Source organism: Rhinopithecus roxellana, chromosome 10, assembly GCF_007565055.1.
Source record: "Rhinopithecus roxellana isolate Shanxi Qingling chromosome 10, ASM756505v1, whole genome shotgun sequence".
NCBI classification, from domain to species: domain Eukaryota; kingdom Metazoa; phylum Chordata; class Mammalia; order Primates; family Cercopithecidae; genus Rhinopithecus; species Rhinopithecus roxellana.
In genome coordinates, this window is record NC_044558.1 from 45,792,855 (window position 1) to 45,818,859 (window position 26,005).

The following is a 26,005-nucleotide window of genomic DNA, read 5'->3' on the forward strand; positions in this document are numbered from 1 at the left end:
AGAAGGAAAAAAAGGCACATAGCAATAAAAAAAGAATGAAATAATAGCACATACAGCAACATGAATGAACCACACAGATACTAAGTGAAAGTAACCAGACACAAAAAATTACCTCCTGCATGATCCCATCTTTTTGAAGTTCAAGCTAATAGGTGAAACTAATGGATGACGGTGGAAACAAGAATCACAGCAGGAGCAAAAGAAACTTTATAGAATGCCAAGTATCTTGATTGGTGAAGTGTCACACATCTGTTTATGTAAATAAAAATATCTGAACTGTAAACTTAAGATTGGTGCACATTAGGCCTTTACTGTATATTTGTCATACTTCAATACACAAAAGTTAAAAACATAAGGGTTGAAATGTGGTAGCTTATCTTTGTTTTCGGAATCAATATTCCAGTATTCCAATTGTTTGTCCAGGCTCTGCCACTGACCAGCCATGTAGCTCTCAGCAAGTCATGTAGCCTTCTCTTTAACCCAGAAATGAGATAACTCCCTCCTAGATTGCCTTACAATCCAGAAGAACAGATAGCACCAAAGCACATGCTCAAGAAAGAGCAAAAGGAAGGTCAGTCTGTCCACTAAGGGTCCTGTGTCCCTGCCTTTCTTGATGTGTTGGTTGAGGGAAACTTGGTCTGTGTTTCATTTCCAGCTGTATCTGTAAAACATCACTGTTTGGTATAGCCAAACAGTATGTACAGTAGTGTATATAGTAGTGTATTGCAGATTGAAAGTTGAATAAGACGAAGTTCCTGTTTGAACTTTCAACCTCTAATTTATTTGTGGGCTTTTGTACTTTAATGAGTAGTGGATGAAGTAACCATTTTTTATAGGGTTCAGATGAAATACCTCTAAAGTTTCCATAGAGCATGCAATTAATTGTCTGGGTGTGGTTTCTATTCTTATTATTTACCCTTCCCAGATAAAGATATCTCTGAACTAACTCCCCTCAATTTTCCCCTGTACTTACTTCAGACTCTGCACACTTACTTGGTTCATGGTTATGAATCTTTGTTCATAAACTCATTTTCCTTCATGTAAATATGCCCTTTCATGTCCTTAGGTTTATGAATCTTCTGTTGGCAGAGACAATGTTCTATATTCTTGGTTTTTTGTTTCGTTTTTTTCTAACTGCATCAAAATATGTGGGTCTTTGAAAGCTCCTGATTCACCCTACTGCAAGTTTTATCCAAAACCTCTGCGGAAGTTTCCTGTTTCTATCATGGCAACCACATTACCAGGAAAATATGGAAATGGGTCTTGAGTTGAAAAGTGCCTCTAAAGGTATAGAAACAAAAAAGTATAGTTGAATTATGTATTCTTTTTTTTTTTTTTTTTTTTTTTTTGAGACGGAGTCTTGCTCTGTCGCCCAGGCTGGAGTGCAGTGGCCAGATCTCAGCTCACTGCAAGCTCCGCCTCCCAGGTTTACACCATTCTCCTGCCTCAGCCTCCTGAGTAGCTGGGACTACAGGCGCCTGCCACCTTGCCCAGCTAGTTTTTTTGTATTTTTTAGTAGAGACAGGGTTTCACCGTGTTAGCCAGGATGGTCTCCATCTCCTGACCTCGTGATCCGCCCGTCTCAGCCTCCCAAAGTGCTGGGATTACAGGCTTGAGCCACTGCGCCCAGCCCCTGTATTCTTATTTTTAATTAAGATATAAGTCACAATCATATAAAATTCAACTTTTTAAAATGTACCATTCAGGTTATTCACAAGATTGTATAGCCATCACCTCTATCAAATTCCAGAACATGTTATCATCCCCAAAAGAAAGTCTGTACCTATTAGCAGTGACTCCCTCTTCCCCTCTCCCACCAGACCCTGGCAACCAATAAGCTACTTTCTGTCTCTAGACTTGCTTATTCTTAACATTTCACATAAATGGAATCATACAAGATGTGGCATTTCTTGTATGGCTTCTTTCACCTGGGTTCATTCTAATGTTTTCAATGCTCACTCATGGTGTAGCATATATCAGTGCATTATTCCTTTTTATTGCCAAATAATATTCCATTTTATGGATTTGCTACACTTTGTTTATTTATCAGTTGTTGGACATTTGGGTTGTTTCCACTTTGGGGCTTTTATGAATAATATTGCTATGAAAATCTGTGTGTGAGATGTTTGTGTGGACGTTTCCATTTCTTCGGAATATTTACCTGGGGGTGGAATTGCTGAGTCACATGGTAACTTTTTTGAGGAACGACCAGACTGTTTTCCAAACATTTCCAAAATGTTGCATCATTTTACATTCCCACCAGCAGTGTATGAGGGTTCCAGTTTCTCCACATCCTCACCAGCACTCATTCATTGCTGGCTATATTTTGTTTGCTTGTTTATTTGTTTTGTTTTTTAATGGAATGTATATTCTGATGTCATCTTTATTTTCATTTCTCCTGACCTCTATCAAGAATGATACCATCTCACCTGGGCGCAGTGGCTCATGCCTATAATCCCAGCACTTTGAGAGGCTGAGACAGGCGGATCACCTGAGGTCAGGAGTTAGAGACCAGTCTGGCCAACATGGCAAAACCCCATCTCTACTAAAAACACAGCAGTCAGCCAGGTGTGGTGACAGGCGCCTGTAGTCCTAGCTACTCAGGAGGCTGAGGCAAAAGAATTGCTTGAACCGTGGAGGCAGAGGTTGCAGTGAGCCAAGGCTGAGCCACTGCACTCTAGCCTAGGAGACAAGAGCAAAACTCCACCTCAAAAAAAAAAAGAAGAAGAAGAAGAATGATACCATCTCAAACTTCATTCGGAGTTGATTGTGAGACATGCTTGTAGGTTAACAAAACTATGGTTAGAAATATCTGGATGGATGATATGTACATTCATCTTGTTATCTAAGACTCACGGATTTCCCAAAAATTTTTAATGAACCTTCAGTTAAAAAGACTACCCAAATTATTTATTATCCTTTTCTAATGCAAAGATTATTAGAAAAGAATTAGAAAAGGATTTTAAAAATAACTGAGTGGGTTCTTCTTATAAAAGTTCTCAATATAAAATGTTCTCTGTTAAAAATTTTTAGAATATTGGAGAAAACAGTTAAAAATCACCTACCATCCTAAAACCCAGAGTTGACAATTGTTGGCACTTAAAAACCCTTTTATCTTTTTTCCTCATTAAACTGTCATGAATTTAAGTTATCCTACAATTGCATAGGTGGAAGAAATCTAATGTCTTTATTTTGTCAATACCTTATTTCATTGTTCTTACAAGGACTCATCCATTGGTTACAGTAAAAATGCCAGCAGCCTAAACAGTCAAATCTGTTTGTCTTCAGGCAGGGCTTAGTCTGTCTCTCTCTCTCTCTCTCTCTGTCTCTGTCTCTCTGTCTCTTTCTCTCTCTCTCTCTCTCTCTCTCTTTCTCTTTTGAGATGGAGTCTAGCTCTGTCACCCAGGCTGGAGTGCAGTGGCACCATCTTGGATCTCTGCAACCTCCGCCTTCCAGGTTCAAGCGATTCTCCTGCCACAGCCTCCTGAGTAGCTGGGATTACAGGTGCCTGCCACCACGCCTGACTAACTTTTTTACATTTTTAGCAGAGACAGGATTTCACCATATTGGCCAGGCTGGTCTTGAACTCCTGGCCTCCAGTGATCTGCTCACCTCAGCCTTCCAAAGTGCTGGGATTACAGGCGTGAGCCACCATGCCCAGCCAGGGCTTAGTCTCTTAAGTAAAAATGTGCCATCTCTCAGGCTGAATCAATTTGCCACTATTTAATGGGTAGAATTTGGTTGCAAAATATTTCCAGGAAAAATAAGTTAATATTAAAGATATTTCCAGTATTCTGAATTTTAAAACAATCAGATCTTCATGAATTTTGGCTCTTATAGTCTTTGAACTAGTAATGGCTTTCAAATGTCTAACATCTCCTGCAGTCATGTTTCTGTTGTGTGATAGCCAGGAGAGAATGTCCTCCTTCCTGACTGCAGTGAATCTAAGGGTCCTCACTTCCCTGTTGCCATGAAAACAAAAAATCTCTTGAAGTTAATGAAAGGATTCTCTCCACCAATCATTTTCTGTGTTATCCCAGTTACCAACTTCACCCCTCATAGAGGAGGAGAAAATTCAGGCCCACCAAGTAGTTCACATATGAGTACTCTGTTTTCTGCCATATAATTATCATCCCATACCTTGCTCACTTGAAAAAACCTGGTGCATTGCAGAGTACTGTGAGATGACCCAATTTTGTGTATATGTTGGAGTCAGGTATTTCTTTGATGCAAGTGGAAATTTGGAGTTAGATATTCCTTCTTCTGGGTGAGAGCTGAGATCTTAACTAAACAGTAAATGGTATTCTTGTATTCAAACCTGGCCAAAAAAAAAAAAAAAAAAAAAGAGGATCCTCTTTTGGTCAATGAAAAGGTGATATTCTGTTATTAAGTTTGTTTTAATACCTGTTTCTGGAACACCTCTACGCAGAAAAACCTCAATGTCTAACAGCATTCCAGGTTTGTGAGAGACCTTAACATCCCAATATTGTTATGTCTATATTGTCTCTACAATGACTAAATACTGCTTTGGTCTACTCATACATGAAGAAAGTCCTTTTAGGTAAATAAAAAGATAAAATGTTTTTAGTAGAATGATTTTCATAAAGAATTTACTTCTTGCTTGTCACAAATAGTACTTGTCAGTAAAATATATAGGGGTTGACTTCCTTCACAGCTTTCTTTGGCAATAAAAAGAAGGGCTTAGAGAGTGAAAGGCAGGTTGGTTTAGTATAAATTTTCATTAGTTCTCCTTATGTACCCAGAAGCCTTTGTAATGAGTGTTCTGCTGAAGTGAATAAAAATAAAAGAAAAAGAACAGCAAAAGCAATCCAAACTCCTCCACTACCAAAATCTATGGGCTACTTGCTGTCTTCAAAACATCTTATGCCAGGCATAGGATGTGGTTTCAGCTATAGGTAAAAAGTACCTTATCTTCCACTTCTTCAGAAGCTAGGACTTAGGATAGCAAATAATAGATTGCAGAGGGAGAATAAATAGCCTCTGGAGAAAGAAGTGAGAAATTTATTACATGATTTTTACACCTAGGGCCTTACTCCAGCTCTAAAATTCTGTGATTCAAAGATCTGTGAAAAGCATTCGTAATACTCATTGGGCAAAGAGAAAAAAGAAATTACGAAGTATCATTATGGACCTAGGATGTTCCAGGAAAATACATTGCTGTGATATTGGGCACCTTTTGTGTCACATCTCACAGCCTCTTGGCCAGCCTTGCACGCCAGCCATTGCCACTGCACCTCGACTTAGCGGCCCCATACTCCTGCTTTCCACCCACAAACACACTTTTGTGTTGCCTTTCCCTCCTTCCGTTTCACTCCTCCCATTCCCCCATTCCTGTTTCCTACAATCACTTCCCCAAATAAACTAGCTGCATGCAGGTCCTGCTTTCTGGGGAATCCTAGGCAAAGACTGTCATCAGGTACAGGTATAGAGTCACTTTCAAAAAAAGTGACATTCAAAAATCAAAACTCGGCCATGCATGGTGGCTCATGCCTGTAATCCCATCATTTTGGGAGGCTGAGGTAGGAGGATCACTTGAGGTCAGGAGTTCGAGACCAGCTTGGCCAACAAGGTGAAACCCCGTCTCTATTAAAAATACAAAAATTAGCCGGGCATGGTGGCACATGTCTGTGTTCCCAGCAACACTGGAGGATGAGGCAGGAGAATCACTTGAACCTAGGAGGCAGAGGATGCAGTGAGCCAAGGTCCCACCACTGTACTCCAGCCTGGGCAAAATAGCAAGATTCCATCTCAAAAAGAACCAAAAAACAAAAGTCAATACCCAGAGAAAAGATTATTTAAAGGGCCCTTTATGTCATAACTTTTAGTAAAGTATATCTTAGCAAGTATTTATGAGTCAGTGAAAAGATTATTCCGTTTATTAAAAAGTAATTGGATTGGGCATGGTGGCTTGTGCTTGTAATCCCAACACTTTGGGAGGCCAAGGCGGGCAGATCACTTGAGGTCAGGAGATGGAGACTAACCTGACCAACAGGATGAAACCCTGTCTTTACTTAAAAAAAAAAAAAAAAAAAAAAAAAGAATATAAATGCAGCGTTTTGGCAACACATTTATAATCCAAAAGCATAAGTTAAAACTATTATCCTATCTGTTCCAAAAACAAAACTCAAACAAAATAAAAGCCAGAGTAGATCTGAAATAAATGAAAATTGCCATTTAAAAGCATTTATCCTCTCAAAGCCTTGTAATTCCTCTGAAAAATGTAATTACCTCTGAATGAAGCACCAGGTTCCTTGTTTAGTTGCATTCTTCTCTTTTTCAGGCAAATGCCCACAACCCTGTCGAAATGGAGGTAAATGCATTGGTAAAAGCAAATGTAAGTGTTCCAAAGGTTACCAGGGAGACCTCTGTTCAAAGCGTAAGTACCCCATACACATTGCCAATCTGGGCTACCGGGTCGTTAAACTAGCAGGAGTCTCTCACTACATACTTCTGTGCCTACTGCATGTTGCCTGGGCATCACAGTTAACCTTTCTTCACTGACATATATGCTTCCTTATGTAGACCAGAGGCGTTGTATGAAATCTGTGCATGTAAAAAAATGGATACTCACACATGCAACTGAATGTTTTAACTATAAGGTGGTTTCTTTGTTTTGTTTTGTTTTGTTTGGTTTTTTGAGACGGAGTCTCACTCTGTCACCCAGGCTGGAGTGCAGTGGCGCGATCGAGGACCACTGCAACCTCCGCCTCCCAGATTTAATTGATTCTCCTGCCTCAGCCTCCTGAGTAGCTGGGACTACAGGTGCCTGCCACCGCACCCAGCCAATCTTTGTATTTTTTCAGTAGAGATGGGGTTTCACCATCTTGGCCAGGCTAGTCCTGAACTCCTGACCTCGTGATCCACCTGCCTCGGCCTCCCGAAGTGTTAGGATTACAGGCGTGAGCCACAGCACCCAGCCAGGTGTTTTCTTAAGGAAAATAAACTTCCATGGTCCAGCAGTTTCAAAATCCTACTGAACGTCTTTTGCAAATGAAAAATGTCATGCTTAAAGATCCTTCTCAGGACTTTACAAAAAGTCCAAAACCAACTTATGGCTGGAGACTGACTTAGGGAAAAAAAATTAGAGGATGAAGCCAAAACTAACACATTCTAAAGAACTGCAAGGAAAGCAACTATGTAATTCTGTTGAAAAAGGAAAGCTCAGGAAATACTCTTTTTATTTCCTTTGATTCTAGCTGTCTGCGAGCCTGGCTGTGGTGCACATGGAACCTGCCATGAACCCAATAAATGCCAGTGTCAAGAAGGTTGGCATGGAAGACACTGCAATAAAAGTGAGTGGGAGAAATAAAAAGTTGTAAACAAGGAAAAAAATAAAAATAAAAGTGAGTGGGAGACCAGAAGAAGAGCCAGCCTTTTCACTTCTGTTTCTTGACTTCAAAGGCTAACGGTCAACCTATAACTCAGCCCTGCTTTCCATTTCATTAAAAGCAGCTTCTCTGTCTCTTCTCCCCCACACTTCTCCACCTCTTTAAACTTTAGAGTCTAAGCTTTAGTGTGTAAAGAGTAATGCATCTTTGTAAAACATCACATCTGTAAAATATCTTAAATATTTTCTAGGCTAAATTAGTAATACAGATTGATTTGGGGTGATACAGTATGTTAACTATGAAAAAAATGACACATGAAATTAAGATTTTTAAATCAAATGTAGGATCAGTATCTCCTTGCCTCTGATTTTATAATTCATGATTTGTCAAGTATCATTATAAAACATGAAGCATTTTGCTTCTTAAAATATTTAAATCGTATTGGTAATAGTAAGTAAATGAGTTCTTTTGAGGGAAAGAAAAGGTTTATAAAGTTGTCTGTGGGAGAGATGTTATAATGGAGTTACATTTTTTTCAAAATTTACTACCAAAAATGAGCTAGCTATGTAGATAAACAGCTGGCCTATTTTAGACACACAATGAAACTTGCTAAATTCGTTCAGTATTGATTGTGGTCTTTCCTGTGCTAAGCATGAATCCAAGCACTGGGGACACACCAGTACACAGACAGAAAAAGGCCCTGCCTTGTGGAGTGGAGGGACAGTCAATTAGCAAATTACCAAAACAACACAGTTTCAGCATTTCTGGCAGCTAGAACTCAGTCTCCTAAGCTTGGGCCCACTGTCCACTTTAGTTTGAAAAAAGGAAGACATCAGTCACACACCATACTCTTCAAAAACATGATTCCTAGCTGGGATTGGTGGTGCATGCCTGTAGTCCCAGCTACTTGGGAGACTGAGGCAAAAGGATTTCTTGAATCCAGGAGTTTGAGATCAGCCTGGGCAGCATAGCAAGACCCTGTCTCTAAAATTTAATTAATTAATTAATTTAAAAAAGCAAATTCACAAAATTCCAGGTTGTGTCTACCATATTATCTCTCCAAAGTAATGGATACAAGTTGAACAAATCACTCACATATCAGATGTTTTCCTAGATCAGTAGTCTCCAAAGGTTGGTGCATGCAACCCAGTGAGTGTTGAAATTATCCATTGGGGTGCTAAAAGAATATACTAGTTTTTAAATATTTTTTATATCTTAAATTTGATATATATATATATACATTTAATATACTTATGGTCATCTTTCTAATTTCTAGTTTTGCTTATATTTTACAATGTTCATATTGTATTAGTTTAATGTAGCTATAATATAATGTATAGATAATGTATCTATAACAGATGTAGTTGTACATCTGTTTACTTTAAAGTAGGTTGGTGTCTGGTCTAGGTTACATGTATTAGTCTGTTCTCACACTGCTATAAAGAACTTCCAGACACTGAGTAACCTATAAAGGAAAGAGGTTTGACTCACACTTCCATATGGCTAGGGAGGCCTCAGGAAACTTACAATCATGGCAGAAGGCAAAGGAAGACAGGTACCTTCTTCATAAGGTGGAAGGAGAGAGAATGACCATAGAAGGAACTTGCCAAACACTTATAAAACTATCAGATCTCGTGAAAACTCACTCACTATCGGGAGAACAGCATAGGGGAACTAGCCCCATGATTCAATTGCCTCCACCTGGTGTCTCCCTTGACACACAGGGATTATGGGGATTACAATTCAAGATGAGAGTTGGGTGGGGGCACAGCTGAACCATATCACTACACTAAGCCACTGATTTGATGCTTTTTCTCCACCGAATTAACTGGATGGTTGATTAAACTGGCTTCAGGTGGACATAGTTTAATAAGCAGTGCAGCTCCTCAGGAAAATCGCTTCTCACACAGTGGGAATGGTTGAATGGTATCCCTGCTAGGACATACTGATAAGGAGATCTTCTTTGGACTAAAAGACTTGTAGGTGACTCAATATTTCTAGCACCATTTTGGAAAAGAGTAAACCGAAGCCCTTATGCCACCTTCAACTGGAGACAAACCCTGAGGCTTGTCTCAGAATCAAAATAACTTTCAAAAATCCTCACACCTAGATCAGACCACACATCCCAGGACTTAGTTACAAAAGTCTTCTAAGACTCACTTCCAGGTCCCAGTGATCCCCACAAGTGATGAAGAGGGGAGAACAAGGGCACCGTTACTTCTGATGTACCCAGTCATTCTTCTAAAGGGAAGGCAAGTTAGGGGCCCTCGTGTAGTAGATGAGCCCTCCTGACAGGTCTGCCAACCTCCAAATAGCACCCCCACTTGGAGATTATGCTGTTGAAAGCTTCTGCCATCAGTGTGCCTCCTTCAAATCCAAGCATTGCATGCCAAGAAGATGACCTGGTGCTTGATTCAAATGCAAATGTGTTTTCCAGGAGAGGTCACCCAGCCATTTTGTACATTAGCTAAAATAATTGAACTGAAAGAAGGGGGTTTATTTTGATTAGAGGGAGGTGACAAGGAAGCTCTGAGGCATAGAGTTCTGCTAAGAACATACTCCCAGTGGGATGACACATTGGGAGGTCCAGGGACCCAGGCATCATGGTGAGGAGGAGGATACTGGAGACAGACGTCCCTGCATAGGCTCACCCTCACCAACAGGGAGGTTTGGGCTTCATGGGTCACAGGCCAAGCAGCATGGTAGGGATTTACTCCAGTTCATTGGTGGCTCAGGTTTTGACCACTCCAAGAGCTACTAGACTACATATTGACAATTCAAAGAAACACATTCAGGAAAAAAGTATTCTGTTCTCGGTAGCTGTGTAATGGCACGTTTGCATTTAAAAACACAAGGAACAAATAAATGCTGAATTTAACTTTGATGCACAAGAAGATGGAGGCAGATTTTTACAATGTAATTTGCTGCCTTGGATCAGTTTTAGGAAATGAGAAATGAGTCACTACCCCTGAGCATCACCCCAAGTAGGAAGAAGGGAGGTCTGAAGTTGTGTAACTCAGTACATTCCATTTACAACCCAGGTGGAAACAGATGACCATCTTGACCAAAACATAAATCTCCATTGATAAGGAAGAGTCAGTTCAAATCTTAACCTTTTCCCTAACACATATAATGGAAGTCCTTAATTTTTACAAAATTCCTGTCTTATAAGTGCAATAGCCATACCCAATCATGTGATCTTTATGAACAGTAGGGTCGTCAATATTGAACTGGATCAATATCAGCTAGGTTAGGTTTGCAGTGCAGTGAAAAGGATCAATGACCAAATCTGTAGCTGCATTCAAAATTTCAGTGCTAGATCCTTACCAGCCCTTGAATGGAGACTGTCCTTCCTGTCACATTCACCCAGATTTTGCATCAAGAGTTTCTGCATGGCGAGAATATATAGAGAACGAGAAATCCAACAGAAACCTGGTTTCATAGAGTTAGTAAAATGGGTTGCTCTTAAAGGAGATCTCTTCAGTCAGGTAGCTTTTTGTGGTCATTGTGGTTTTTCACTCTGGGTTGAAAAGGCAAAAATGGATTTCATTTGAATGGTAAGTAATGAATCTGAAGAGCCTGGTTTTGTAGTTTCTTTCCTTTTAAGCTGTGAATAATTTTGCAGGGTATGGAGCCAGCCTCATACATGCCCTGAGGCCAGCAGGCGCCCAACTCAGGCAGCACACGCCTTCACTTAAAAAGGCCGAGGAGCGGCAGGATCCACCTGAATCCAATTACATCTGGTGAACTCCGACATCTGAAACGTTTTAAGTTACACCAAGTTCATAGCCTTTGTTAACCTTTCATGTGTTGAATGTTCAAATAATGTTCATTACACTTAAGAATACTGGCCTGAATTTTATTAGCTTCATTATAAATCACTGAGCTGATATTTACTCTTCCTTTTAAGTTTTCTAAGTACGTCTGTAGCATGATGGTATAGATTTTCTTGTTTCAGTGCTTTGGGACAGATTTTATATTATGTCATTTGATCAGGTTAAAATTTTCAGTGTGTAGTTGGCAGATATTTTCAAAATCACAATGCATTTATGGTGTCTGGGGGCAGGGGAACATTCGAAAGGTTAAATTGGGCAAAAATGTGTAAGTCACAAGAATTTGGATGGAGCCATTAATATTGTTGAAGTTACAGCATTTCAGATTTTATTGTCAGATATTTAGATATTTGTCACATTTTTAAAAAATTGCTCTTAACTTTTAAACTCTCAATACAGTATATTTTGACCTTACCATTATTCCAGAGATTCAGTATTAAAAAAAAAAAATTACACTGTGGTAGTGGCATTTAAACAATATAATATATTCTAAACACAATGAAATAGGGAATATAATGTATGAACTTTTTGCATTGGCTTGAAGCAATATAATATATTGTAAACAAAACACAGCTCTTACATAATAAACATTTTATACTGTTTGTATGTATAAAATAAAAGTGCTGCTTTAGTTTTCTGAGTGTTGCACGGAGGTGATCTTTGCACATGCTATCTTATGAAAATAAAGTTGGTTGCAATTTAGTGGTAGTTAATATTTCCAGTATCATAAAAAAACAAAGCTATTCCTTTGTCTACCCTTGCCTTAGCTCTTCAGTGTCAGCCCTCCCTCCCAGCTCTCTAACTGTACTCCAGCCACGCCATACTGCTCTCTATTGTCACCACCTGCAACACTATTTATGTCAGGTCTCAGCTTGTTATTTCTTTCAAGAATATTTCACATTCTCACTAAGTAGAAAGTGTTAAATATCCCTTGAGTGGAAGACTTTCTCAAGTGTCAGAATGTTATAAATGAAAAGTGCTCCCATGTATTAAAAAACCTATTGGTACCATGATTTGAGGGAGCCTAACAAAAAAACAAACAGCCCTATTAGTTCCCAAGTATAGTACATGGGTTATCTTACAATTCTATGAGGCAAATTATCATCATGCCCTTTTACAGATCAGAAACTGAGGCTTGGAGACAGTAAGATCTCACGTGACAGGGACGGGGTTTGAATCTGTGTCATCTGACTCCAAAGTGTAACACTATGCTGCTCTCCCTCCTTCCTTTATCTCAGCAGACACAATAGAACACAAAGCTCCACAAATCCTAGAGAACAGCTTTCCAGCCTATGTTATTCTGATTCTCCCAAGGGAATGTGGACTTAACTTCATAGACAGTTTAATGTCTACAGATTTTCTTCCACTAGGGTGTGGCATTATCAGTTGTGTGATGTAGAGAGGTGACTTGATGACCAGAAGGGATCAAGGGAAAGGCTTTGGCCAAGGGAAGGCATCTTTTGATGCAGTGCAGGACCACAGCAACCTCTCCTCTAACTGGGAGAGCCTGGCCTGTCAGCCTGTGATCACACAGACTTGGCAAAGCAGGCTAGGAACCAGGGAACCAACACTGGGATTCCACTATGGGAACAACTCATTTGTCTAAACCTATTAAGTAAGTAAAAATCCAAATCTGTGATAATGAAGATTAAGATGGTGTCAGAAAGTCAAGTTTGGCGATAGGATAATAATCATAGCTAAGGTATATAGTACTTACTTTGTTCTAAGCACTGCAGTTACATTAACTAACAGATGAATAATAGAATGGTAGGGAAGTTAGTCTGAAACAAAGGGGCCAACTGCAGTAATCTTGGTTGGTCATCTGTGAACCTTTTGAACTGCACATTTCATTAGACATTTTTGAGCACACTGTCCTATATATGACCACTATTTATTAACATGGATAACTGTACTAATATATGCATTATAAAGCCATAAATGTTAAAGGGAATAGAAAAAATATAAATAGAAAGGCCAATAATTGTGACTTTATGGTATATGAAATCACTGTCATTTCTGTTGTGAAGTTACCATACAACAGAACATGGAAGGGAAGGAAGAAGAAGACAAAGAATGAAAAGGAGGATAGTATCTGCATAAAACGCCTCTAAACAAGAATTTAAAAGTTAAGGTCGTAAGGAGTTAAGTCAGACGTATACCATTGGCAAGATAAAGTAAGTAGGAAAAATGAGGCAAAAGGAAATAGTGTAGACAATAAAATTGGTGGAGGAAGGAGGATTGGACAAAAGGCATACATGAGTTCCTGCACACTTGTGAGCAATGGACCATATACTTTTCTCTCACAAGTGTGCAGAAGCTCATATGCACCTTTTGTCCTAACCTCATTCCTCAAAGAGGAAACCATGGTTGGTTAGGAGGCCCAAAGACCATAAATATGAAAACAAACTAGTTGTCAGGAGAAGTTAGACTGCATGAGGTACTTCTATTCGGGCTAGATCAAAGAGGTGTAGGTCTGTGGGAATGCTACTTTTTTGGCATCTCTTCAGGCTGATAATCTTTAAAATATTTCTTTCAAATTTATTTATAGAGGAACTGCATGAAAAAGAGGTGAAGAAGAAAATGCTGACAGAGTTCAGCTTCTCATCCACTATTCCAGACTATATGTCTCCAGGCCTAAAATTCTTTCTGTTCTTATTGCCATATTGAGATATAGCTAGATAGATTGATAGATAGACACAAAATTTACATATTTATGGGCCACATGTGAGTGTTTGTTACATGCAAAGAATGTGTAATGATCAAGTCAGGATAATTGGATTATTATTTATTTTTATGTGTTGGTACCATTTCAAGTCTTCTCTTCTAGTTGTCTTGAAATAGACACAATATTGTTGCTAAGTATAGTCACCCTAGTCTGCTGTCAAGCATTGGAATTTATTTCTTCTATCTAACTGTATGTTTGTACCCATAACCAACCTCTCTTCACTCCCCCTCTCCCCTCACCCATGTTTCCCAGTCTCTGGCATCTGCCATTTTATTCTCTTTGGCACAATTTTAGATTTATATGCTTGTTATGGCCCCAGATAACATAGGCCTTAAGCCAGATCTCACTGAGAGCAGAGAAATGTCTTCTATGGTTCTTGTAAAGAAGTCAGAGTGTCCTGTAATACACAATGCTCTCAGTATTATGGACAGAGTAATAACAAAGAGGACTGTTTCTTTTCATATTCTTCAAGAAGGCACAAATCTTCACTATAAAGTATAGTTTCATAAAATCATTTCTACCAAGGTAGCAGAAGAGAAGGGAATATAGTATGGTGAGCAATGTTTAAATCGGGTAAAGAAGAAATATTGCCATTTCTAAAGAATTTCCTAAGGCAATAAAAAATAAAGAAATAAAATTTTTAAAAAGACATACATGACTATTTAAAGAAAGGAGTTTTGTGGCAAAAATTCTTAGGCAGCTTATACAAGTGGTGCAAATATAAAAATTTAATAAGCACACTGAATAAATGAGCCTCCATATGGTTCAACATAAAAAATAGAAACTGTATACGGGAAACAGACATCATAAACCAAAGTGTTCAGGTGTTCAGTAAGATTTTTTAGAATTCTAATGTAAACTCCAAATGTAAGCTGATTTTGTACCTGTTTACTGGTTTATCATTGATGAGTATAAAAATTACAAATGAAATGTAATTTTCATCGAGTTTTGGCATTGCAGAATTTTTCCTGGGAAACATATTTGCCTCTCTCCTCATGTTCAGCTTGCATGACTTGAAATTACCTGACTTTTCTTGAAAGTCCAAACCAACTAGAGGTCCATGGGATGGAAAAAAATAAAAAGCTAATGAGATGACAAATAATCCACAAAATCCACAGAAGGATCACTGAAAGTTGACTCCCCATAGGGTGAGTACTCAGCTTCCTGCTCCAGAGGACATGGCAATGGAGAGTCCAGGTCCTGAGCCTGGATCGGGGCATGACTGGGAGAGAAGAGTGAGAAGAAAGCAGAGAGCCCAAGCCGTCTATAACTCAGGAGAAGAACAGGCTACATAATTTGAGGGGTCCAGAGTAAAAATGAAAATGTAGAGCTCCTTGTTCAAAAAGTGTTAAAATTTTCAAGATGGTGACAACAGAGCATGCAACAAACATGAGGCCCTTCTCAAAGCAGTGATCTGTGCAGCTGCACAGTTACCACACCATGAAGCTGGCCCTGTCAGGGAGCAAGTTCTTAGGTCCATGCATGAGGAAGTTTGGGTAAAATAGAAAACATCCTCCCCTCCTTAGACACTGGCCTCCTCTCTTGCCTTTCTCTTGGCTTCAGCCCCATGGCTGACTCTAAGAACTCAAGCCTTAAGAAAGAAATAATTATTAGCCAATGAATCGATTATGTCAATGACCATTTACTGAATTTCTTCTGAATTAATATTGCAAACACAAAATTAGGGAAGAGAGTAGACAGCAAATTGAGGGGCAAGTATTTATTTGCTTTATGTTTTAGTCCAAATTGTTTGAACATTAGTTCCTGCTTAGGAAAGGAGTTTGTAGCTTTAAGTTTATAGCTCACAAGGGAAAGATATTTTTCAGAATTCTGTGAACAAGCTATTTTAATCCAAAAGATAATTTGGGGATATTCCAAGTCATCGTTGCTGTTCTTTATTAGAAGAAACACATAGAAACCTGGCTGAGTTGGGATGCTAAGCCTTATGACAAAAAATAAATTCAGGCCGGGCGCGGTGGCTCAAGCCTGTAATTCCAGCACTTTGGGAGGCCGAGACAGGCGGATCACAAGGTCAGGAGATCGAGACCATCCTGGCTAACACGGTGAAACCCCGTCTCTACTAAAAATACAAAAACTAGCCGGGCGAAGTGGCGGGCGCCTGTAGTCCCAGCTACTCGGGAGGCTGAGGCAGGAGAATGGCGTAAACCCGGGAGGCGGAGCTTGCAGTGAGCTGAGATCCGGCCACTGCACTCCAGCCCGGGCGACAGAGTGAGACTCTGCCTCAAAAAATAAATAAATAAATAAATAAATTCATCCTCAAACATGGAAGTTTAATTCAATGAGAAGCATATGACATTTTCCAAAAACCCCCAAAACAAATGTCCCAAAGACCTAAATTAGTCTTGCCTCATTTCAAGAAAACACCCAAGACCAAAAAGAAAATCTGTGATTATTGTTTTTACTCTGTGAAGATGATCATTTGCTCAAAGTTTGCATTTGAGCCTAAAACATAACATGCTTTGAGGAAAGAACAAAGACATCCTCTGCAGAAGCAAAGCCACCCATGGCACCAAGTCTACTGGGCACCTTGTCGAAAAATGAATCCTTGGCTGTGTCACACAAGCTAAACCTAAGTATTCTACTGGAATTGTAAAGAACAGGCTTTTGCTTTTCTGTCAGTTGGATATTCCGCCCAGGCTTGTTTATTTGGATTCTGTACTACCTTGTTTCTAATCCAAAACCAGGCCAAGGAGGTGCTTCAGGCTAATGAGCCGAGGTGAGCCTTAAGGTTGCAGTCATCTGGCTCCACATTTAAGCCAACCTTGAAATGAGGACGTGAACATAGGTTATGCCACAACAACCTACATCGATGCAACTAAGGATGTACTACAGAAAATTACTGCAGCAATTGTGCCTTTAGAAGAAAAAGAAGGGATGGGTGCAGTGGCTCATGTCTGTAATCCCAGCACTTTGGGAGGCCAAGGCAGGCAGATTACAAGGTCAGGAGTTAGAGACCAACCTGACCAACATGATGAAACCCTGTCTCTACTACAACTACAAAAATTAGCTGGGCGTGGTGGCGTGTGCCTGTAACCCCAGCTACTCAGGAGGCTGAGGCAGGGGAATTGCTTGAACCCAGGAAGCAGAGGTTGCAGTGAGCTGAGATCACACCATTGCACTCCAGCCTGGGTGACAGAGAGACTACATCTCAAAAAAAAAAAAAAAAAAAGGAGAAGAAGAAGAAGAGGATGAGGAAGAGAAGAAAATGACCTTTGAAACAGACCATCAGGGTGAAAACTGAAGCAAGTTGTAGCTTCCTTGGCTTTGCCAAGTGTCCACCAACACTTTTAAGTGTGTGTCAATCTGAGGTCAACATTCCACAGATGTGCCTTATTGAGAGTCTGAGCAGAATGGAGTAATAGGAGAACTCATAAGCTGGCTTTCTGCTAAGGAATGTTAGCCCAGCACAAAAGTAGTTTTTGAAACTTTTTAGAGAAACTCTCTGTGGAAATTTCGATTCACAGCATCTCTGTGAAAGGATTCAGTAAATCTACAGAGAAACTGAGGGCTTGGGTTTGCTGAAGATCACAAAACCACTTAGAAGCAGTAACAACCCTCGTGTGAAGATTCCAAAATTGTGTCCTGGAAACACTAGTTGCTCAGAATATTAATAGGAGTTAGGTGAAAACAGGATTCTGGGATCAAATATGTCTAGAAAATGAGGAATTACACTAAGTTGAGGGATGTCTTTACGGCAGCACTTCTTAGAGCCTTTACTGTGTGACTGTGTGCCATCATCTGTCAGAGGGGACTGGTCTGCAGCACCCTCAAACTTACTTCATCAAAGAGACTGTTCACCCTGAATTTATTTGAATGCTCTTTATATGCATGAATTTAAATGAGCTGGAGTTCATTTATATCAGCTCATGAGAGAGAATCTTGTTAAATTTTCAGGAAACTAATGAGCCAGTTGTTAAACTCGGCAATTATTAAAAATTAAATTATATGAATACAAATAAATAAATTATTTTAAAAAGAATAATTTAGGAAATTTTATTCCTGAAGCATTTCCCAGAAATAAAATTCCATACGGCATGCTTTGGGAAGCACACGCCTAGATAAGTAGTTTAAAGTCCCTCAAGTTGGGTCTTTAATGCACTCTTTTTTTCTCTCCAGAATTTACACTATCTCTTTGAAGCTAATTCAAGGATGAGTGAAACTTGTCACTTATAACACAAAGAATTTCTGGTATAAAGTAAATCAGCTGTTTTTTACATAATTTGCTTATCTTTCCCCTAAATGAATTGACCTATTTCATTCTAGCTTTACTTACACATAGGAGTATCAGAAAACACCGCAATTTCTGCAAACTTAGGTATAAGTTTATAATTTATGGAATTAAACAAAAGGATAAATGGATCCTTATAATGATTTTATTTTTGAGACATTTAAGTAACATCCAACATCTAAGGAGCCCATGCGTGAATTACCTGGCAAGGACTTTTTAAAAGTCAGTTGCCTTTGGTATGCTTTTATGGTGATTTTGTCAATTCCTGATCTCCAGTTGCCTCTTAAATATTACTCAACTTTTAAATCAGGGATGGACGTGGTGATCAGAGAACAAAAGGTCACCAACTAAAGACAACAGGGAGCACAGATACCAGCAAGAACAGCAGATGGGAACAAAGAGACAAACCTTCAACACTTCCTCTCACAAGCTGATGGTTCTTACTCTAGATCCCCAAAATGATGCACCTTAAACAAGATTTGCCTTACCTGCCCCCTCTCTGGGCCCTCTCTTTATTCCTAACAATTGGCTCTTAACATGATCTGAACAGCATCAAGCACTCTGATAGAAATGGAGTAGCTAACATTGCCTTCATTTTGCTACCAAATCTGTGCTGTTCTTCGGTGACCATGCCCTTAAATTTGAGTCTCTTCAAACAGTAATTAATCTTCCCTGGGCACAAAACAGGATGGCCCTAGCTCAGTGTTAGTGCTAGGATAATAAGGGAATAGGTCTACTTTCAGCCTTTGTAGAGCTCACCAGTGAAAATAATTAATAGTAGTAGCAGTAGTAATTAGCTAATACATGCCATTTGTGTGTGCAAGGTTTTGTTGAATGCTCTTTATATGCATAAATCTAAATGAGCTGGAATTAGTTTATATCAGCTCGTGAGAATCTTGTTAAATTTTTAAGAAACTAATAAGCCAGTTGTTAAACTCAGCAATTATTAAAAATTAAATTATATGAATACAAATTATAAAATCAATAAATTACAAATGAATAAAACTTAAATTATGTGAATAAATGAATAAAAATTAAATTATATTACTTATTTTAAAAAGAATAAAAATACTGAAAATGAACTTCTTCCTAATTATTTTACTGTTGCGTGAGGTTATTTACATCTATTGTGTTTATATAAAGGAAACATTATATCATGGTGTCCAAGAAATACACAATAGGCATTTAGGGCCCATCTGGATATTCTGGGATGAGCCTCTCTTCTCAAGATCTTTAATCACTTACATCCTTTGCTATGTAATATTCTCACATCCTAGTAATTAGGACAAATGTATCTTTGGAGCCACATTCAGCCCACTACAGTCATCATCATCAATGACCCAAAACCTATGCGGTGATTTAGGACTTGAGCAGGATTGCTGTCCTCAAGAAACCTACAACATACAGAGGGAGACAGAACTCACACCATTAAGTCAATCACAGGGAATACAAAATGATGCAGCCACTTTGGAAAACAACTTGTCAGCTTCTTAAAAAGTTAAGAAACTGGATGTTTGTGAATAAGATCTTGAGAAGATAGATTTACCATAAGAACCAGCAATTCCACTCCTAGGTTTATACTCAAGAGAAATCAAGGTATATGTACACACAAAGACTTGCATATGAATGTTCATAGCAGCATTATTCATAATAGCCAAAAGGTAGAAACAACCCAAATATCCATCAGCTGGTGACTGGATGAACACAGTATGGTATATCCAAGGAATGGAACACTGTTCAGCAATAAAAAGGAATGAGATGCTGATACATGCTACAACATGGATAAATTTCATGCTAAGTGAAAGAAGTCAGACACAAAGACTACACTTTGTATGATTCCATTTTTATAAAATGCCCAGAAAGGGCAAATCTACAGAGACAGAAAGTAGATTGGTGGTTGCCCGGGGCTGGAGGGGCAGAGGGAGCAGGGAATGACTGCAAATGAGCATCAGGGATCTATCTGGGGATAATGGAAATGTTTCAGAATTAGATTTTGGTGATGATTTCATCATTCAGCAGACTTACTAAAAATCATTGAAATCTATACCTAACATGAGAGGTTTTCATGGTATGCAAATTACATCTCAATAAAGTTTTTTTTTAAGTGAATGACAGCCTAAGACCATATATGCTAAGGGTAAGTGAGTGATGCAAACGTTGAAGAGAGGATACGAGTGTGCAGTGTGTATGTATGTGTTTTAGTCAAATCTAAAATTTTGTTATATTTTCAATTCTACTAATAAAGCAAATCATCAGACATAGCATGGTTTGGGGCTGGAAGGCAAGCACAGTTGAGGAGAGGACCTACCCAGGGGTATACAAAGAAAGGTAAGTTTTAGCTCCAACCTCGGTGGGTCACAAGTCATCCTTTTGTGCATCCCTTTCATTAACTTTCTGCTCATCCTCCCTTGACCTGCAGCCTGGACACCTAGGGGTCCTGTGGCCCAGTGGACTCGCTGAGCCTAGCTTGGCCCAACACAACACATCACACAGAACAGTGGCATCAGAACACATTACACCTCTCCACTCCCCGAGACGCAGCTCTCAGCCAGGCTTGCTGGGTCTCCTCCATTGGGTGAGGGAGGCTCCAGCTGCAGAATCATATCGCCTTTCCATATAGCAGAATCATATCGCCTTTCCATATCTCTTTGGAGCCATCCCACAATATTCCCTATGGGTATTCTCTCAAGAAGGCTGAAAGGAAGCTCTGGGATGTTTGTTTTGCTCTGATATACTATCAACATTGTCAAAAATGTTTCTTTTTTTTTTTTTTTTTTTTTTTTTTTTTTTTTTTTTTTTTTTTTTTTTTTGAGACGGAGTCTCGCTCTGTCGCCCAGGCTGGAGTGCAGTGGCCGGATCTCAGCTCACTGCAAGCTCCGCCTCCCGGGTTCACGCCATTCTCCTGCCTCAGCCTCCCGAGTAGCTGGGACTACAGGCGCCCGCCACCTCGCCCGGCTAGTTTTTTGTATTTTTTTAGTAGAGACGGGGTTTCACCATGTTAGCCAGGATGGTCTCGATCTCCTGACCTCGTGATCCGCCCGCCTCGGCCTCCCAAAGTGCTGGGATTACAGGCTTGAGCCACCGCGCCCGGCAAAAAATGTTTCTTAAAAATGATAACTTTCTATGTATTTGGGAATCAACCAGGAACCCTATCCTAAAGTTTGTGTAATCCCCATATGGCAGGGGTACACATAAATGCGAAAAAAATTACTTGTAACAAGTAAAAAGGAATGAATCCCCCCAACTTTGAGAGTTTGAAACTTTTCAACTAAATAGGAAACATAGTGGAGATGGGCATGACATCCCCTTGTTCTGTCATCTCTTTCTGTATCTCAGGGTGTTGTAGAAAGCAGACTCAAAATAAATGCTTATTGGATTGATTCATTCAAAAGAACCAATAAATACATTCCTCTTTTCTAAAATTCCAGACTCATATAATCACCAGCCAACTCCTTTTTGGAAGTCAAACAGAAAAAAAAAAAAAATCATTCATTGAGAAAAAAAAAAAAAATGTATAGTTCTTCTAAGAGACAGTCCTTCTGAAAAGAAGCTTATACCTTGCTCTAGGTTGATGTTTTCACATGTAAGTGATTTCTTATATCACTCTAGAAACAAGCAAAAATGCCAGTGGTCTTAGCCTTTCTGCTAAGGTAACAAAGAAAAGGCTTTGGAGATGAAGTCTAGAAATGTTTCTTTCACGTAACCACTAGGGGATTTTTTTGGATCCCTGAAAAGCCTTAGGATAGACTTTAGAAATTAGATACCTACAGTCAAATTGCAGGATTACAGGCTAGGCTTGGGTTCTCAAGTCACATGTCATAAAGATGTGAAGGCCATGATTTGGAGAAATACAGTTTGTAATATATACTCTAATAATAATTTTTCTGGGGCCCCAAAATATCATGATAACTATTTCATAAGATTGATAAGGGAATAACATGTGACATGCAGAGACTGGCACACAGAAAGTAGTACCCAATAAATGATTGTGTTAATGCTGGTTATTACTCCTTATAAAGAAAGAGAAGGCCGGGCACGATGGCTCACGCCTATAATCCCAGCACTTTGGGAGGCTGAGGAGGGGTGGATCACCCCCCTCGAGGTCAGGCGTTGGAGACCAGCCTGGCCAACATGGCAAAACCTTGTCTCTACTAAAAATACAAAACTTAGCCGGGTGTGGTTGCAGGTGCCTATAATCCCAGCTACTTGGGAGGCTGAGGCAGGAGAATCGCTTGAACCCAGGAGGCAGAGGTAGCAATGAGCTGAGATCACACCATTGCTCTATAGCCTGGCTGACATAGCGAGACTCTGTCCCCGCCAAAAAAAGAAAGTGGAAAGATAAATAGCAACAATCATTTGAAAGGATATTCAACCTCCTAAGTTAGTAATAAGGTAAATGCAAATTCAAACCATTATGAAATACCACTTGCCAGCCACCTTACCATAGTACCAAATATTAGAAAAATGTGGGCGGGGCACCATGGCTCATGCCTGTAATCCCAGCACTTTGGGAGGCTGAGGACAGAGGATCACTTGAGGCCAGGAGTTCAAGACCAGCCTGGCCAACATGGCAAAACCCCATCTCCACTAGAAATACAAAAAGAAATTAGCCAGGCACGGTGGCACTCGCCTGTAATCCCAACTATTTGGGAGGCTGAGGCACAAGAATGGCTTGAACCTGAGAGATGGAGGTTGCAGTGAGCTGAGATCACACCACTGCACTCCAGCCTGGGCAACAGAGTGAGACTCTGTCTCAATAAAAAAAAAAAAGAAAGAAAAATGTGAAACAATGGGAATACTCATCCACTGCTGGCAGGAATATAAACTGATACAACCAATTTAAAGAGGAGTTACATATTATCTTGAAAAGCTGAATATACATATCCTCTATGAACCACCAATTCCACTCCTAGGTATATACCCTACAGAGATTTTGCATATAATGCCCTAGGAATCATGAGCAAAATGTTTGTAGGAGTGTTATTTATAATAAGAGAGATAAGTACAACCCAATCAACAGGACTTACTGTTATGTTACTGGATAAGTAACATAGAGCAAAAACCAATGAACCACAGCTGTAGAAATCACACATGGGTGAATTCCAGAAACACAGTACTGAAGTGCAGAAGACTCCAAAGAATATGATTCTGTTTTCAAAAAGCAGCTGTAGCAAAAGGCAACCATAGGTGCCCATCCCCCAGAGCTCTCTATCTTGCTCTGAGTGACTCTAGCTTCTGTTGACTTTGGGGCTGGGATGGAGAAGGGCTGTCTTTCCCACAAGACGGGGGTGTGTCTGTCCACTAGCCCTTCCCAAGGCCCCTGCCTGGCTGCCCCTTCAAGAGCGTGCACACAGCACAGCCTTCGTTGCCTTGCCCGAGTGCTTTGCCTGCAGCCCGGGAGTCAGTACACCACCCCGTGGGGCCAGAGGACAAAGTCATGGCCCAGACCCAACCCCCAGAGTTTGAGCACACAGCTCAAGGGTATTGAGCTGAGATCTGAGGTCAAGTGAGTGAGGAGCCCCCACTCTCACAACACTGAAAAGAATAAAGTATAGGTTCATATGCTGGCATGGGAGCTGGGCATGCCTCCTTCCACAAGTGCAGTCCAGGAAGGATGTACCCTGTTTGCTAGCTGCAGCATCTGCCCAGTGAAGTCCCACATCCCACAATACCAGCAATCTGGGCACAGAAGGCTTAGGACAAAACTAACTGGTCAGGCCTGCTACGGAGGCAGACACCAGGAAGAAACTTGGTTGGGGAAGCACATGCTGTACTGTCCCCATAGCTGTCTGCTGAGCACAAAACCCAGGGCCTTGGGTGTCACACCAGCTGCATATCCCTGACAACACTGCCTTGTCTAGGGATCCTCTGCCCTTGACCCACTGCATCAACAGACCACCCCCATACATACCCTGCTACCCACCCTGACTATGCCAATCACAGAGGACCAGCTCCCTGGGGAACTGCAGGTCTGCTAGTGACCTAACATTTGGCTTGGGTTGCCCCTAACGGAGGACGGAACACAGCCTACCAGAGCCCCACATCCTTCGGGCTAAGAAAATGTGGGTGTGGCACCAGTCATTCGAGGGGGCTCTTCCAAGGCCTTGTTGGAATGAACTTGACAAGAGGGTCATCTCTTGCCCTCCCATCTCCCCAAATGTGCTCCCCAGAACATTGCTGAGAATACAAAAGAGGTGCTAAGATGAGGAAGAGCCTACCTGCTGGCCCTTACTCTTAAGTGCCATTTACTGAATCTCAGTCTGAATTAGACCACCAAACAAAAATTTCTTCAGCACACTTCATATGTGAAACCCAATGCAGGAATCTAGCTACAACTAAAGAATCCATGTTAGGCTGAGCACGGTGGCTCACGCCTGTAATCCCAACATTTTGGGAGGCCGAGGTGGGTAGATCACCAGAGGTCAAGAGTTCGAGACCATCCTGGCCAACATGGTGAAACCGCATCTCTACTGAAAATACAGAAATTAGTCAGGCGTGGTGGCATGAGCCTGTAATCCCAGCTACTCGGGAGGCTAAGGCAGGAGAATTGCTTGAACCTGGGAGGTGGAGGCTGCTGTTAGCTGAGATTGTGCCACTACACTCCAGCCTAGGTGACAGAGCGAGACTCCATTAAAAAAAAAAAAAAAAAAAAGAATAGAACAGAAAAAGAACCCATACAAGCCGTGGACCTCTAAAATCACCCAAAAATGAAGCCAGTTGGCTACATAAAACATACAGCACAAATTCTCAAGGGAAAAAATATGTATAAAAACAAAAAACTCCATCAAAACAATAGCAATTTCAAAAGCTAAAGAAACACCAGCCCTCTCAGATGAGAAAGAACAGCACAAGAACTCTAGGAATTCAAAAATTCAAAGTGTTTGTCTCCAAATGATTGCACTAGTTCCACAGCAATAGATCCTAACAAGATTGAAGTGGCTAGAATGACAGAAATAGAATTCACAATCTAGATGGCAAGGAAGTTCAACAAACTTCAGGAAAAAGGTGAAACCCAATCCAAGGAAACTAGTAAATGATACAAGAGTTGAAAGATGATATACCTATTTTAAGAAAGAATGAAACAGAACTTCTGAAATTGAAAAATTCACTACAAGAATTTCAAAATACAGTTGGAAGCATTAACAATAGACTACAGCAAGATGAGAAAAAAATCTCAGAGCTCAAAGACCAGTCTTTTAAATCAACCCAGTCAGAAAAAAAAAATAAGGAAAAAAGAATTTTTTAAAAATGAACAAAACCTCTGAAAAATATCGGATTATGTAAAAAGATAAAACCTATGACCCATTGGCATTCCTAAGAGAGAAGGAAAAAGAGCAAGCAACTTTGAAAAATGTATTTGTGGATCTAGTCCCCCCAAATTTCTCCAACCTCACTAAAGAGATTGACATACAAATTCAAGAAATTCAGAGAATCCCTGTGAGATACTGTGCAAGAGGACCATCCCCAAGACCCAGTCATCAGACTTTCCAAGGTCAATGTGAAAGAAAAAAATCTTAAAGGCTGCTAGAGAAAGAGATCAGGTCACTTACAAAGGGACTCCATTAGGCTAAAAGCAGACTTTTCAGCAGAAAACTTACAAGCCAGATAAGATTAGGGACCTATTTTCAGCATCTTTAAATTTAAGAGAAGAAATTCCAACCAATAATTTCATATTCTGCCAAACAAAGCTTCATAAATGAAGGAGAAATAAAATCTTTCCAGATGAGCAAATGCAAAGGGAATTCATGGCCACTAGACCAGCCTTAGAAGAGATCCTTAAAGGAGTTCTAAACACGGAAAGAAAAGAACAATACCTGGCACCATAAAAACACACTTAAGTTCATAACCC

General features: G+C 40.0%; 1 protein-coding gene across 1 annotated transcript in view; it reads left to right on the forward strand.

Annotated features, from left to right (window-relative positions):
• The window catches only part of WIF1 (WNT inhibitory factor 1), a 71,851-nt gene extending 60,029 nt beyond the window's left edge, over positions 1-11,822 (forward strand). The window contains exons 8-10 of the mRNA XM_010386909.2: positions 6,302-6,397; positions 7,218-7,313; positions 10,975-11,822. Of these exons, the coding sequence (XP_010385211.1) occupies positions 6,302-6,397; positions 7,218-7,313; positions 10,975-11,096 (314 nt within the window). The 3' untranslated portion in view covers positions 11,097-11,822. The remainder of the gene's footprint in view (positions 1-6,301; positions 6,398-7,217; positions 7,314-10,974) is intronic.
• The last annotated feature ends 14,183 nt before the right edge of the window (positions 11,823-26,005 follow it).